At 38.0% G+C, this 15,913-nt stretch overlaps 1 protein-coding gene across 9 annotated transcripts in view; it reads right to left on the bottom strand.

The window, feature by feature from the left end:
* Nucleotides 1–1,946: 1,946 nt before the first annotated feature.
* The window catches only part of CHRM3 (cholinergic receptor muscarinic 3), a 264,440-nt gene continuing 250,473 nt past the window's right edge, over nucleotides 1,947–15,913 (bottom strand). For all 9 annotated transcript variants that reach the window (XM_021527062.2, XM_021527063.2, XM_021527059.2 and 6 more), the window contains one exon: nucleotides 1,947–15,649. In XM_021527062.2, the coding sequence (XP_021382737.1) occupies nucleotides 13,828–15,630 (1,803 nt within the window). In that variant the 5' untranslated portion in view covers nucleotides 15,631–15,649 and the 3' untranslated portion in view covers nucleotides 1,947–13,827. The remainder of the gene's footprint in view (nucleotides 15,650–15,913) is intronic.

Raw genomic sequence — 15,913 nt, 5'->3', positions numbered from 1 at the left:
TCAAGAAACAGCTTGCTGGCTAGAGGAAAGTGAAACGTGATTTTACATTTTCTAACTGCAGCAACCAGATGTATTTAGCTGCCATAGTAGCAGCTATAACTGGTTACAGGACATGGCTTAAAGTTTTATTTGACAAAAGACCCTGAATGATATTTAGAATGAGGAAAGCACAGAGTCCTTTGCATTAAAGAGAAGATTAAGGATGTTCAGAGAGTTAGGAATTAATAGCTTCATAAGGGCTATTATCTGGGCTTCTGAACAGGAGATGGACTTTACAGCTCCAAGGTACATGCACCAGGAGCTTGCTTTAGTCCCAATCCAGAGGTTCTTTAGAAATGCTTAATAGCACCTTTGAAACTTTAATCCAGGATTTGAATCTATAACTGCTTTAGCCTTACTTGAAGCAACTAACCTTTGAATGCAGCAACAAGAGTTACCCAAGACAGGTTTTTCACTAGCATCCCAATAGCCAGACCTTCTTCTAGGCTGTGCCAAGCAAACTTACCAGCCCACTTCAGCTACACAAGGTACTTCAAGAAAACCCTAAACCTCCTTTTCCTTCTCTCCCCTCTTTATTTACTCTTTTACAGCATAAATAGGTCAGTTTGTATCAGCTGTGAAGGCACTCCTGTTCTGGGTGGAGTGAAAGTACACTTTCAGCTGTAACTGGGAGCATGTGCTGCTGCTCATCTCCCTCCCGAGCCTGGCAGCTCACTGTAGATCAGCCGGCTGGGGCTGGAGGAGTGGCACCCTCAGCTGCTCACTGCATCCAGCTGTGCTCCAGCTGCTTGAGTTATTCTGAGATCACAGTTCACACAATTCCTGAAAGGATGGTAATAAATCTACTCCATCCTGTAACGAAAGCAAGGAAAATGGACAGGTGAAATTTGATAGTGATGCAAAAGAAAGGTTCATGACACAAACAGATGCCAAATGACATATAACAATAAAATAATCCACTTTTGCAGTAACTATAAAAAGCAAATACATCCATTTCACAATATTTTTTTCCCTTTTCTATTATGTGTGGTCAATGTCCAGGCCCTTGCCTTTGTCTTTTAGTATTTTACGTATTTCCTTTAGCACTTCATTTCACAGAACATCATATAAAGTTACATTTATTGTTTCTAGCTCCCTTTAAACTTATATTCCTTAGATCAGCAAGGAGAAAATGAAGTTGAACTGAAGTAAACCCCTCCAGTTAAGTTCATTCCTCCCATGCCCTTTCTTTTGTAGTAGCTGTTGATATGAAACTTAAATGTCTGTAAATGATTGCATTTCAGAGTAACCAGTGGTCCTTGATGTATGGAACATACATTTGGCACCCTGTTACACATCTGGTCTTTGGACTGGACCAAGGGAAAAGCTGGAATTGTGCAACCATTCCAAATGGCTGTGAATTTGCAGGTACATCCCATAGTGTACAAGGTGAGGAAAGTACTTAAGAGCTCTACAGGTTGTGCTTCTGGAGGAAAGTTCTAAAGCCTTTCCTTCAACATGAAAGGAAACTGGAGAATTCTTATTTTACTGAATGAAATCTCAACAGTGGGGCTGATATTTTAAGGTGCTCTGCAACTTCAACCCACGTTCATTGTTGTGAGAGGTCTGAATGCCCCACACTTCAGAGAGCCTGAAATGACACGTGGTATGATGTGGAAACCATCAGTTAAAAAGTAAAACCACACTTTGTAGGAAAAGAGGAGGAGTTCTGACTTTTTGTTCCCCTTCACTTTTTGATTTCCTCCTGGAATGATGCACTGAAGTGGCAATCCCTTTCCAGGACTTCTGCAAAGTGTATCCCCAAGTTCTCAAGAATAGCCCATGTATTCACCAAGAACTGGAGGACATATAGTTAAGAACTCAGTACAAACTCTGTTTTAGTAAGGAATAGAATTAAAAGTATAAAAATAATGTACTGGATATAAATGACAGCTGTCACAGGAAAATGAGAACAACTTTCATGTTTTTATTGCTGCCTTAGAAGCAATTGATAAACAGTACACTTCATATATAAATGAGCATGTGTCAATATATGACAACAAAAATAAATTACAGTGACATAGTATTTAACTTTACAAGGTTGTACAAAATTTCCAAATATGAATAGATTTCAACTTAAAAATTTGAAATAAGTTAAAACTTCAACTATTCTGAAGACTTAAAAATATACATACAGTTTCACTCAATCACATAATTTACAGTATGATTTTTTTAAGCTGTTTATTCTTATACACCCATATATTTTTGACTGTATCAGTGGACTAAATCCTGCTATATGCAGCTTTGCTGCAGTGGGATAAAAGGGTTCCCTGAGGGCACAGAACAGGCTTTGAGTGTTTATATTTTAAATAATTTGATTACATATATTAGCTAGAAATATAAACCCAAAGTGTTATTTATCTGTCCTATAATGAGAGACTGATTTATCTGCTCTTTCTAGAATTTCCATTGATGCTAATGAGAATTTTGAAGAAAGCTTAACAGCAGGATTGAACTAAACTAAGTTTGATTAGCCAGGATGAATTAGGTCAAATTATTTAATGAAGTATTTGAAGAATATCTATGTAGTATTAGATGTCATTATAGACTACATAGCTAGTCCTGGCTATGCATTGGCATATTTGCTTCCACAACTAATAGGAAAATATATTTGATGATACTTTGAAGTAATGGGATGGATTATGAATTGGCATTTTTAACACCTCAATGATATGCACATGATTACTTTATTAAATATTATAAAGATTAAAAGCATTTCCCAAAACTCCTTGGCTGTTGAGTATGTGATAATTGAAAATTCTAAGGGTCTAATTCAAGCTGTAAATAAGGTAAGGTGGAGGAAATTCATACTGTGGCTGGATCACTCCTGATAACTTAAACTAAGGCTGGTGCAAACAGACTCTGTGCACCATGAAAAAGGCAAAGGCTTGTCAATTCAGAAACCATTCATAAGAAAACAGATAAAGAAAGAAATTTTAACAAACTGGCACGTGAGAAAATTGCTCAGTTGTCAGAAAAAAAAGGAAGATACTTGCACAGAGTGGGTGTTAAACTGCCTGCAATTAATTTGGTAAGAAATAAAAAAGAAATCCAAGATGTCTATTTGTGAGACTGAATTTTCTCTTCCTTGAATATGTTAAAATATCTATCAGAATGCTGCACCAGTAATCCACAATCTTTCCTCCAAACAAATAAATGTTCTGTGTACATCATTTAAATGAGAAAGGAAGAAAAGGAGTCATACAGGCCAGAGCTGTGCAATGCTTCATTTCCATTTTCCTCTAATGTTATTGGCAATAAAGACCACTGCAGTCTACAATTCAGTGGAAATTATTTTAGAAGCCACTGTTTTTGTTGTGTGAATATGCTGTCATTGGGCAGCAGGAAGGAGAAAGGGAACTGGAAGGATATATACATACATATATATGTGTATATATATATATATATATACACATATATATATATATATATATATATATATATATATATATATATATATACACACATACATAGAGGTATGAAAATGGCTGGGGCTGGTTTGCTCTGTTTGCTCTGTTTGCTCTGTGTTTTCCAAGGGAATTTCTTTGCAGGCTCATGCCCAGGGAGGGCAAGGTGGGGGAAACACAAGTGGAGGTAAGTTATTGTTATGTATGGGAGGCCCCACAGTCCAGCCCCACATGATGGTGCAGGGGCCTGGCTGCCTCCTGCTTTTCTGAGGAAAAATGTTCATTTCAGAAGCACAGAGGGAACCTTTCCCTCTGGAAAAGCCAGTTGGAGCTGGGCTTGGATCAGCCCCCAGAAAATTATGTTTTTCATTGTCGCTAGGAGAGCACAGAGCAATTTCACTGAACAACAGACTGGGTCATTAAGTGAATTAATAGCAGTCAAAGAATATTGCAGCATATGACCGGAGTCAAAATTTTCTTCTACAAATCTGCACCTAAGGGGAGTCCTCCCACACTGAAGGGAAGGACAGTTTCCCCAAAGGAAAGCATCTACATGACGAAGACTTCAAAACACTTTCTAGATTGTTTACCCCTCTTGCAACCTGTAATCTCAAATTACTTCAATCAAAACAATTACATTTCTCTTAATTGCTTGTTCTATGTTCTGCCCCTGTTTTGGCTCCTGAGAGGAAAAAAATGACATGGAAATATATCTCCAAAGTTCAAGGAACATGTAGCAGTTATGTAAACCTTACCTCACCAACTGCTTGGCACACAGTGTATTACTGTACAATCAGATATGTCTTTTATATCCCATAATTTGTTTTTATCTTAACTAGCAAGCCGCTCTATGAGCAGCAACTAAAGAAATGAGTTTATCTCCTTATATTAATGCAATTGTTATCAGGGGCATACAGGGTAAAAATAATTTGTAGATTAGAGTAATGTATCTGCAAGGAAATTTCCACACGGGAAGGTGCCACCTGATTAGTTTTCTGTGGAGAGTTAAAAAAAATAATAATAAAAAAAAAAGGTGTTAAAGCATCTTGGCAGGAAAAAAGTCTCTTAAGACCTCAATGTTCCACTGTGATAGTTCAGTGGGAGCCAAGTTTTGACAGCACATTTTGGGCTGATACCCATGTGGTGAAAGGAGAAATGTGAGCTCTTGTGGGACACTTGACCTGCACTGATGTATTGATTTTTCTACCAACATAGCCATCCACCTCCTGCCCTCAGGACTGCACTGGTGGCAGTCATGCCAGAGGAGAGAGAAAACCATTTGACTATCTCTCAGTACATCTCCTCTTACTCTCATTTTTATTAACTGCAAAAGGGAAGGTTCCTCCAAAATTCTGAAGCCAAGGAAAACGATTGCTCTTCATCCGTATCTGCCTCTACTCTTCCAATTACTGCGCTAGTGTTTTGCAAACTGCTTCCAATATGAACTAGGGCCAATTATCATTTTTGAGAGTTTAACAAGACATAGAATTTAATTACATGGCAGAAAAATTGCTGCAGAGTAAGGCAGGTGTTAGCAAAAAAAGATCAACTTGGCCAATAATTAAAAAAATGCTAATATTCTGTCTAGTACCTGAATGGGTAACTATGACTAGATAAATATACACCAGATTTTGAGTGAATGTTCAAGCACTGTCTTTGTACACAGCAGAAGTTGAGGGGCTCTTTCCTACTGTTTCCTGTTATTTTATGAGTTTACTGTACATTCAGCTCCACTGGTTTTGAAGAAAATCAGTTTTATAAGGCGATAAATTCCAAATTCCTTTTAATGAGATTGATTTCTGAGATGATTAATTGCAGCATGAAATTTCTGCATATATTTCAAGATCAGAAAGCTACAGGCAAAAGTAAATGTATTTAAAATTTTCAAGCCTTAAAAGTATGTGTTCAGATATTGTCTCTGGGACTTGTTTACTCCATAACCAGCAGAACAGAAAGCTTTCAAGTAATAGTAACATATCAGGAAACACATAAAATATGTTCATCAGATTCCTGCAATGTTATCTCTATTTCTATCACAAAAATACCCGCTATCTCCAAATAGAAGCAGGAAGCTTATGGCTCTTTCTTGTAACAACTTGACTGGTGTGGCCCACACCCTTCCTGCTTGGGGTGGCAGGGGCAGGAGTTCAGTTCCAACTTCTTGTGAGGCAGAAGTCCCATGACTGCTTGTCAGCTTTGAGGCTGGAGGAATTGGGTTAAGAGGCAACTGGGTGATGGGACACCTCTAGAAAACCAGGGATAATTCATATCAAAAAACCCAACATTTTCATTGTCATCTAACATCTAGAGCTTACAACTACAAAACTTCACATTATATTTATCATTTTCTTACTTTTTTTTGCAAGGCAATTAATTGTATTTCAGGCTTTTTATAGCTTTAACTAAGAGCTCTTGTGTGCACTTAATACATGGACTTCAATGATCCATCCCTATGCAGCTTGCTTTGGAGAGCAGCTGTCCATCCTTAGTCTTTATATTTCACCTGTAACGATGGATTCTGTGTCAGTCGATATGCATTGCAACGACTAAAAACCAAAATCAAACAAAACCAAAAGTGGCATGTGTGCACATTAGTTTAAGTTTCTTGGTATTTTTCATGCTGATCCTGTCTCACAGCAGGAGAAATATGCAACTATGTAATGTAGCTATACTGTTTTGAAAACAAGTGAAAGGACCTGAAAGGACCTTCCCTGATATTCAGTAAAGTGCAGGGGCAGAGCAGGAGATAAATGCTGTTCTATCCTTTCCACTGAAGATTTTGTTCAGATTACCCTATGGCCAAGAAATCACATTCATTTTGAATAAAGGAATGAAACATATACTCAGATGTACTTCTACAGCCTGAAAAGTGGAAAGTTTTTGTCCTAATAGCACTTGTAATATAAACATCATCAATGGAGATATGAGGCAAGCAAATGGAATGTACTTCTGAATCAGAAAACTTCATGCCAATTGAGGATAAAAGCTGCTTAACTCCAGCAGTATCTGATTTCATATAGCTTTGCAGATACAAAAAATTTACATATTTATAAATTGATATTCAATAAATATATGTGATAGGTATGTTCAATAGGAGGGGAGTGATCTATGGGAAAAATAAAAGTAATGAGGGGATGAAAGTACTGAGCATCAGGACATACAGCACAGGCCTATTTCTTGTGATGTATCTGCACAAGCAGAGTGCAGCACTGTGTAGGGTTCAAAGAAAATTGGCTTATTTGTTTTCCCCCATGGTGTTAATTAGTCTGTGCCACAATTGTAATTATAATTCTTGATGTAGACACATTAAGCACAAATTAAGGAAGGCCCTTTGGCCATTTCCTCATCCCTTTGGCATCTGTAGAGTAGGTAGTATTTCAGAAGTGACTGCAGTTGCTTTGTTACCCAAAGATTTCAATTCAGAAGAAAAATAGGCTCAAGAAGACTGGATGTTTTGAAACTACATAAGGAATCTGATTCTTGTCCAGAGACTTTATTTCCATGATAGTGTAAAAATGTTCAGATCTTTTGAGTATTTTCTGTATATTAACTATGCCTGTATGAATTAATTGAAAAATAAATTTTAAGTTCTCTTGGCACAATAATGTCCTGTGCTTCTCTGATTGTTAGGCATGGTTGAGTGATGATTACCAGATAATTTCTAGAGTGCTTTCATTCCAGAAAGTGCACTAAATAACTTTGGTGCAGGAGCGAGAAAGAATCTCCCAACAAATTCCTGGAAAATGCATATGCACCCGGACAAACAAGCCCTGCTTACATATTAAGGCCTTACTATTTAGTCCTAGTGTGCAATAAAAAGGATCTCTTCACAGAGGCCTGAGTGGGGTGTCAGGGTGTTCTGCCAATGGTGTAGCTGATGGTGATGGCTCATGGAGTCATTCATACACTGAACTTTTTTGGGCACTGTTTACATGTGTTTATTCACCCTTATGCAAGGAGGATGTGCACATCTATAAAGCCTTTAAATGTCTTGGGTTTTTTTCCACACTTTCTGCCAAGTTACATAAATTTTACAGCTTCACTAGCTGGGAAAAAATTTACCTCTTCTCACCACTGTTAGATTGAATGGTTTTATTGTCATTTTCATAAGACACTACCTTAAGCCTGCATCACACAGTCAAGGATTTATTGTTTGAAAACTCAGAAGGTGGTGAATGATCTAGATATAAGGGGTATTTCTTAGTCTTACCAGGCAAATGAGGTTTCTAAATCCTGCAAAATTCCACCCATGGGACTGGTAAATGGAAAGCATTATACTATGCAAAAGAAAGGGCAGAGCAATAGGATGAGATGAGAGAGGATGGTAATTTTTTTTTCCTTCTCATTTCTAAGGGAACGAGTGCTGTTCTTACCTCATAGACTTTGCAGTGGTGACTTGCTGTGATTGTAACATTTGTCTTCAACTGTTTTCATAGTGACTGGATTTCTCTTTCAACTTTGAAAAACTGGCAGTGATGTTCTCATGGACATAGGAGTTCCTCTTACATGAACCTATATAGAATCTAGTCTAAGAGGCCTTTATTTCTTATTTGAAAAAGGCAGTGTGAGTTTGGGTAATGTAATGGAGTTAAATCTAGTGCAGCCTTGATGCAGTAGCTCAGTAAATGAAATATGTTCATACATTTCTAAATTTTGGGTAATGTCTAAAAATCCAGATCAATACACTGAAAACACCATCTCCAGAAATAAAGACAATGCAATTGTAAAAAATATGCACTAAAGAAAGATGTGGAAACTTTTCTTGCAGATAAGCAGAAGAGACTTAAGCGCAGTTTCACTGTCCAGTTACAACTGATGAGGCATCAAAGGCAATGTTTACCATGGCTGACAATTTCAGCATAGGTTTGTACATACATCTGTAATCATTGCTCTGAATGTAGTACATCTCTCTGTATGTGCATGCACAGTTGAGTCACACATATCTTTCTGAGATATACACAGTGCATGGAGATGTGTTGGTACAATATACACACCATACAGCACATGTTGGACTAGGCCATGAAATAAGTAGCACTTAATGTTTTCCCATGGTACCTGTGCTCCTTCCATTAAACAACTCCTGACAGGGATTTGCTCTCTTGAGCCATCTTGATATCTAAAATTAAGCAAAGCATCCTCAAGCACATCTAGGAAAGAACTACAATGACATTTCTTGGGAAAAAAAAAATACAATCTATGTTATATTTTGAATGTGCAGTGTGAGTGGTGAAGAACAAAGTCTCAAATAGGGACTTACAGCATAGGTAATGAGTTTGCCAGTTAAGATTGTGAAGAACTGTCAGTGACATCAAATACTGTGATGCTCAATCTCAGCCAAGTTGCAGTGCCATGGTGTATGAAATGAAATAAACATAGTGTAGAATTCCCATTCACACATAATTTGTTTTCAACAAATAGCACAACTGCATTATCTCTGCCTTACTTTAAAAACTGAAGTACAAAATTGCCCAAGTATCAGACATTACAAATTAGCATTTTCCCCGATACCTTTCTGGCAGCTCAAAAACGTGGAAGTAGAAAAGTGCAGTTTCTATAAGTGATCTATGCCTGCTACAAGGAAGAATATCCTAATGAAATGAAGTTTTTAATTCAATGAAAACCTGAATATCATGCATGCTTTAGCTAAGCTTCCAAACAAAAGTGTTTGGGCACCATGGGAGTGCAGTGCATGAGTCAGAAAAGGCAGCCAGCACTATGAACACCTCAGCACCACCAGACATCTCTGCATACCCTTTGGGCTAACAAGAAGCAACCTACCAATATATATCACTTTAACCTGCTCCCAGAAGCCAGTGCAGTGGTACTGAAATGGGTAAATAAATAAAAGATAAAAAGAATATATAAAATAGAAAATTACAGAGGGTGAAAGCAGATTGTGAATAGGGACAGTAGATTTGCAGGGGTCAAAGAATATTCAGAACTACCACAATGAATATGCACGTTTTTTTTCAAATTTCCAAATGCATCAAAATACATGATGATTCATGAGCTATGTGAAGTTCAAGCTAGTGAGGGTTTGGGACAACATCACTAGGGACAAGTTATCCCCTGGTCAGGCTTGATGAACAGACCATTTGTGGCACAGACCACTTTTGCCAATAAGGAGCTGGCAAATGTGAAGCCTTCTCCAGTTGTTTTTGATATGTTTTATATGGTTTTAGAAAAGAAAGTATCAGACCTCAACACTTTACAACTCTTGAAATTAGTAAAGTGTCTTTAGATAAGGTAAGACAGATAACTTTGCATAGAGGTATTGTGAAAGAAAAAGAAAAAAGGCCTGATAACAAGACAGGCTTGTAGAGCATATTTTAGCTCTAGGAATCTAAGAATCTAGGAGCCACCTGGAAGAAAATGAGGGTTTAGAATCTTGAATATAAATTTGAATAGTGATGCATAGTCAGATGGGTAAGGGGTGAGTGAAAAGCAGTTTATAAATAGTCTGACACTGCTTGACCATCCCTACTGTATATAGGGCAGCATGATGATAACTATTTTTAAAATTATTGATTTTTCTGATTAGGGGAAAAAAGTTAAACTTCCTTTTGCTTTGATGTTTACATTCTGTAGAGGCAAACCAAGTGTACTTTGGGATCACTTCTCACTTTTTAGATATATAAGGTTGATAATGAACCAAGACTTTTTAGAATATTCTTGCAGAATACATTAAAAAATATAATAATCAAGACAGCAAAGTAAGAAAATGAAGCTGTACATAATTGAGAAAGGCCATCAACTCTCTCAGAATATCTGTGTGCATATTCCTAATGCCAGAACTCTGTAGGCTATTTATTGTTTAGGGTACACAGATCCCCAGGTTTAGATCCTGGGAACTACTCAGGCCTTGCCTATATTTATTTCACTTTAAACAGTGCTAGATTGATTTACAGTTTACTTTTGTTGAAAGTGTGTTATGCAGGAGTAGGAAAAAGTGCTTCATGCACCATGGCCCTTGCCCTCAGATGTTCAGATCAGACATCTCTCACTGCCTATACCAGTACAGAAGTAATAAATTTCTATCACAATTTTACACTGAAAAAGCCAAACATATATTATAATGTATTTTGTTGCCTGTTCAGAGGCTGACAGTGACTGGGCTTTATTCTATAAAGCTTTCTCCAGACTACCCATTGGCTCCTGTCTGGCTATCGCTTCTGACTTTTTGGTCCTTTTCATATGGAGTCTAATCCTGTATTATTGCAATTAACAGAGACTGGTCTCTGAAAAGCCAGCTTTCAGAGCTGTGAGGAGAGTTAATGGGCTGAGCTGTTTGTCTGCCATCAAATGATGCTTTCTACTGTGTTTCTGACTTAATTTTCCTCAAAACAGATGAAATATTACACCGTTGTACTTCCTAAAAGTATATGTGTCATTGGTTTTGCATTGTTCTTCTTCTGCAACCTATTATGTGTGCCTGTGTTCATAAATAATATATCCACTAGTGCATACAGCTAAAATTTTTGTGTGTGCATGGGTTTAAAGCAAATACAGCAACATATAAAATACAAATTAACTTGATGCCCACTGTACTTGTAACAAAGCCAAATTCTTAATATTTTATAGTGCATATTACATTAAATAAATAACAACTAAATTGATCTACGCTACAACATGTGTATACATACACATTTTATGATGCCTGTAAATAACATTTTAAAGCCTGTTCACACATCAAAAGACAGGTTGTTTATTTCTCTGTTAGAACAATCCAAGGATTTAACTCTTCCTATTATGTAAACAGTGGTGACAGATGCTTTCAAGGAAGCTTAACTTCAATAAAAATAATAGTTTCCCATTTTAAAATCAATACTAATATACCATAAATCCCCCGATGAACTCTGGCTTTCTTACATGCTCTCACATTTTGTGTATTAGGGGCACAGCACTACTCTAAATATCAGAATATAATAATATGGCAATATATATAGATATAGATATATATTTAAATGGTAAAACATTTTTAGGTCAACTTGAGTAATGAATACATTTCAAATATATGCTTCTTTCTATAAATAAAGGTAATTCATTTTCTTTGCAACATGGGTGCCTTTGTATGTGGCTAGCAAACCAGCAAAGCAATTCTGGTATATTTAGTTCAAAATGCAATTGTGACATAGATGAAGTTTTAACTTTTTTTGTTTTTTGTACTAAAATTGTACTTGCAGTAGAGTTTAATATAATTTATGAGATAACTTTAGGGTAGACATTTTAAACAACTCATACAAAAGAGAATTTGTTTTAATGACAAGAAAGCTAGGTATAATCTATTCATTTCTCAAGCAGACCTTTATGAATCACTTTAAAAGGACACTACAGCTGAAGACTGAAGAGCAATATTTATCAACATTAAATAAAACATTTGGTGAAATATGTATAAATATTTCTTTATATGAACATAACACAAAATTAAATAGTTCAGATACACAGACACCATTTAATATATTTCCACTGTTGTCAAAATCATCTGTAAACACCATCTCACACTGAATACAAAAGCAGCTTTAACATCAGTTCTGTGTTCACAACACTGATGCCCCTTTGTAAAATAAGATACTTGTTTTATTTTCAGCAAAATAAGAGTCTAAGCAATAAAAAAAAAAAAGTTTTGGTCAGCTCAAAGGAGAATACAAAATAATCTTTCAACATGTAACTAAATCAGATTTAGAGCAACAGTTTAAAGTACAATCCTTTCCCCAGGGGACCTCTGACTTTTATAAATCATGTTTGGTGCAGACCACCTCACAAATACCAGGAAATACTGGTCATATCTAAACTATAAATATTAAAGCCCTTTTAAAATTGTCTTTATCAAAAATTGCCAGGTTGCAAATTGGCAATATCACATTTTTCACACCACCGAATAACCTAGTGTCAAACGGATTTAGGTGCACTTCTCCTGATTTTTAAAACAGGCTGTGGAAAACAAACACTTTTTAGTGAGCATCCTTCACATGCAAAAATAAAGCATTTCTTTGAGACAAATCACTTGCATCTGAAGATCACCTGGGCAGACAATGCAAGCAGTGGGGCTCTACCAACTTCTGTCAGAAAATTACAACTTGAACTTTCATCAGAAGCCATAGAGATACTGCACACAGGATCTGAGCTGGCTCTGAGAAGTGTTGTGCATCCCTATGGTGCAGATCAGGACAAGGTGTTGCAGGAGCCATGTGTGCTTCAACAGCAGTGCAGCCTCCCCAGCAGGACATGGGGCTGCTGCTTATGGTTGCACCTACCTGGCTCCTGAGCAGCTCTCTTTCAGCACTGGTACTGTGCAGCCCAGATCTGGGTTCTCATCATCTGTGCCCTGCCAAGATAGCTTCGTGCTCTTCCCTGAATGCAGACTTCAATTCCTTTCCCCTTTGTATCTTTTTAAAGAGGCATGATCACTTTGAGGAGAGATTCTGTGCTCAAGATTGGGCAAGTACACAATTATAAAACTCTACAAACTCACAGGCTATGTTTTGGTTTTCTCAGTTTGAAATGTGGACACCATGTTTTGGTTCCAGACATAAACTTGAATTTCAGGTGGCAAATAATGAGCTATATACTTATAACATGATTTCTGGACTTTTAAAAAGTTTCAATCCCATGTAATCATGATGGGGGGCCCTGTGAAACCTGGAACAAATAGGTCACCTCTTTCCTGGTATGTGTGTATTTCAGAGGTGTGAATGTATGCTATGCATACATACACACTCACACACACATATAACATCAGCTGCACACATAGATACTCAGAAATCAGGTATCGGGATACAATTAACAATATATATCAGAAGTAAACAGGAAGCACTACCAGGACAACAAGAGGCAATTTTTCAACTTATACAGCATCTTAAATAATTTCATAAGCCTGTTTCCCTAGCTTGCTAGATCTGTATGTAACTTGAATTGAAAGTTGTTAGATTCCTTGGAAAAAGAAAAGTTGGGCTAGCTAGATGTGCTTACCTGAGATCCCAGAGTTGATTATAATCAAAGAGCTGGGCAGATCAGTAATGGGTTTATAATTGTTATACAGCTTCTGGCAAATTTGTAGGAAAACTTTATTAAATCTTTCACTCCTTAGTTAAAATGTTGAAGTTTCTTAGTTTTTGCTGAATGTGGATTGACTTTTATATTAAACTGGACTTATTGAAAGGATAAATAATCCTGGCAGCTGCTTTCATGTCTTGATGTTTAAATCATAGAATCAGCACACTGGAACCACCTTCCCACCCCAACCCATCCTGTCTCATCCCCTACTATCTTGCCCATCCTGCCCTGTCCCATGCCATCCTGTTCTGTCCTCTCCCATCCCATCCTCTCTCATCCCATTACATCCCTGCTTCGTTGTGTTTTTATTTGTTTAAAAAATACTATATTATGAAGCCTCCCTAGGGATCCGCTTATGAAAAATGACGGACTGCCTTTGCTGATACTGCTGTTTGCGTCGTTTTCGTTTGTCACACTGGCACAGCAGCAGCATCTTGAAAGTGTTTCTGAATGTTTTGTTACACAGTGCATAGCACATGGGGTTCACTGTGCTATTGATGTAGCAAAGCCAATACCCCAGGTGCCAGAAAGTTTTGGGGATACAGCTGCAAAAGGTGTTCACCAGAACCATGATGTTATATGGGGTCCAGGTAATGATGAAGGCAAACAAAATGGCACTGAGTGTCTGTGCTGCTTTCTTTTCTTTGATAAGTGACATTCGTTTTCGTTTTGTGATCTGACTTCGGGTCTTCAAGGCAAACTTTTTTGCCAGGGTTGCTTCCTTAAAGGACAAGGGCAGGGCTGTCGATGTCTTGGTGACTGATGAGATACCATCAGAAGCTGTGGTTGTCTCTTCTGATTCTGGTTCAATTGGAAGCTTAGTAAAGCTCTTTTGGAAATTTCCACCATCCTGAACACCTTTGGGAGGGTGCAATTTTTTAGGTTTCTTTTCCTTCAATTCTGTGTCAGATTTCTGCAGTTCATCCCCTGACTCATGCAAATCTTCCGAGGAGGGTAGTTTTGTGGAATTGAGGATAGCACTGTGACCAGGAAGCTTCAGCACGATTGAATAGATGGCTCTGGTCTCTGCAGCAATATCTTCTTCATCAGAGGAGGCTGAATTTTCAAGGGAGGCAGCAGCATCATTGTTGTTCCAGCTGTCACTGCTGCTATGTTCTTGGTCCCCCTGATCTGTGCTGGGTTCCCAGCTCTTCATTGTGAGCCAGAAGTGGCAGCGTCTGTATTTCTTTCGGGAGGAGCGTTTCATGTTCTGCCGTTGCAGCTCGTAGCTGCTGCAGCTCCGGGAGCTGCCTGTCTGGTGCACAAAGCGTGCTGCCTCTGCTTCACTGCCTGAAGCCTGGAGCCCTGCTAACTCTTTGGTGCGTTTCTCCGTCTCCTTGTAGATCCTCCAATACAAAATACTCATAATGGTGACCGGCAAATAAAAGGCAGCTATGGCAGTGCCAAAAGTGATGATAGGTTCACTTAGAAACTGGATGAAACATTCATCAGGAGGCACAGTCCTCTCCCCAACAAAATACTGCCAAAACAAGATGGCAGGGGCCCAAAGAACAAAAGAGACGATCCATGCTAAACCAATCATTACCCCAGCCCTTTTGGTTGTTCGTTTGGCTCTGTATGTCAGTGGCCTCGTGATGGAAAAATACCTGTCAAAACTTATCACAAGGAGATTCATGACAGAGGCATTACTGGCGACATAGTCAATGGAGAGCCAAAGATCACAGGCCAAGCTTCCCAAAGCCCAGTGGTCCATGATGATGTATGTGGTATAAAGATTCATGGAAAGTACACCAATGATCAAATCTGCACAAGCAAGGCTCAACAAGAAGTAGTTGTTGACTGTTTTTAGTTGTTTGTTAACCTTAAATGCAACAATCACTAAGATGTTTCCTATGATGGTCACCAGTGCAAGGATCCCAGTGAGGAAAGCAATCAAAACTACTTGCCAGATAGTGTGTCCACCCAGAGGGTCTTTGCTTGTGGCATTTAGGGTCATGTTTGTTGATTCCGCAGTGGAGAAAGGAAAACTCTCTGTGGTCTGAGGGAAATCATAGCTGCCAATGAGTGATGCTGCTTCATCAAGGAGTCCCAGTCCATGTGAATCTCTCTTCCAGAAGGAGCTCACATTTGGTAAAAGGGGCGAGGATGAACTGCTATTATGCATGATCATTGTGGCTCTCTGACATAGTCTGTAGCAGAGAAAAACCAAACAAAAATCAAGTGAACAGGTGAAGATGTTAAATAATCATTCTCATACTTGTACATAAAATCACTTTAGCACTTTGAAAGATGTCTTTAAAAAGCCAAGCTGCCTATGACACATTCCAAGTCAAACCTGTATATGATAGCACTAAGTTTCCAGACAGCTCTTAGTAGTGATCAATTTGTGTTTCCTTATAAACATTCAATTACAGAGGGACCAAAATCCCAGGAGAATTTAACACACAGTGGTA

This window comes from Lonchura striata, chromosome 3 (genome assembly GCF_046129695.1).
Source record: "Lonchura striata isolate bLonStr1 chromosome 3, bLonStr1.mat, whole genome shotgun sequence".
In the NCBI taxonomy this organism is placed as follows: domain Eukaryota; kingdom Metazoa; phylum Chordata; class Aves; order Passeriformes; family Estrildidae; genus Lonchura; species Lonchura striata.
Note: the sequence above shows the minus strand (reverse complement) of the source record. Positions and strands in the feature narration are given on the sequence as shown.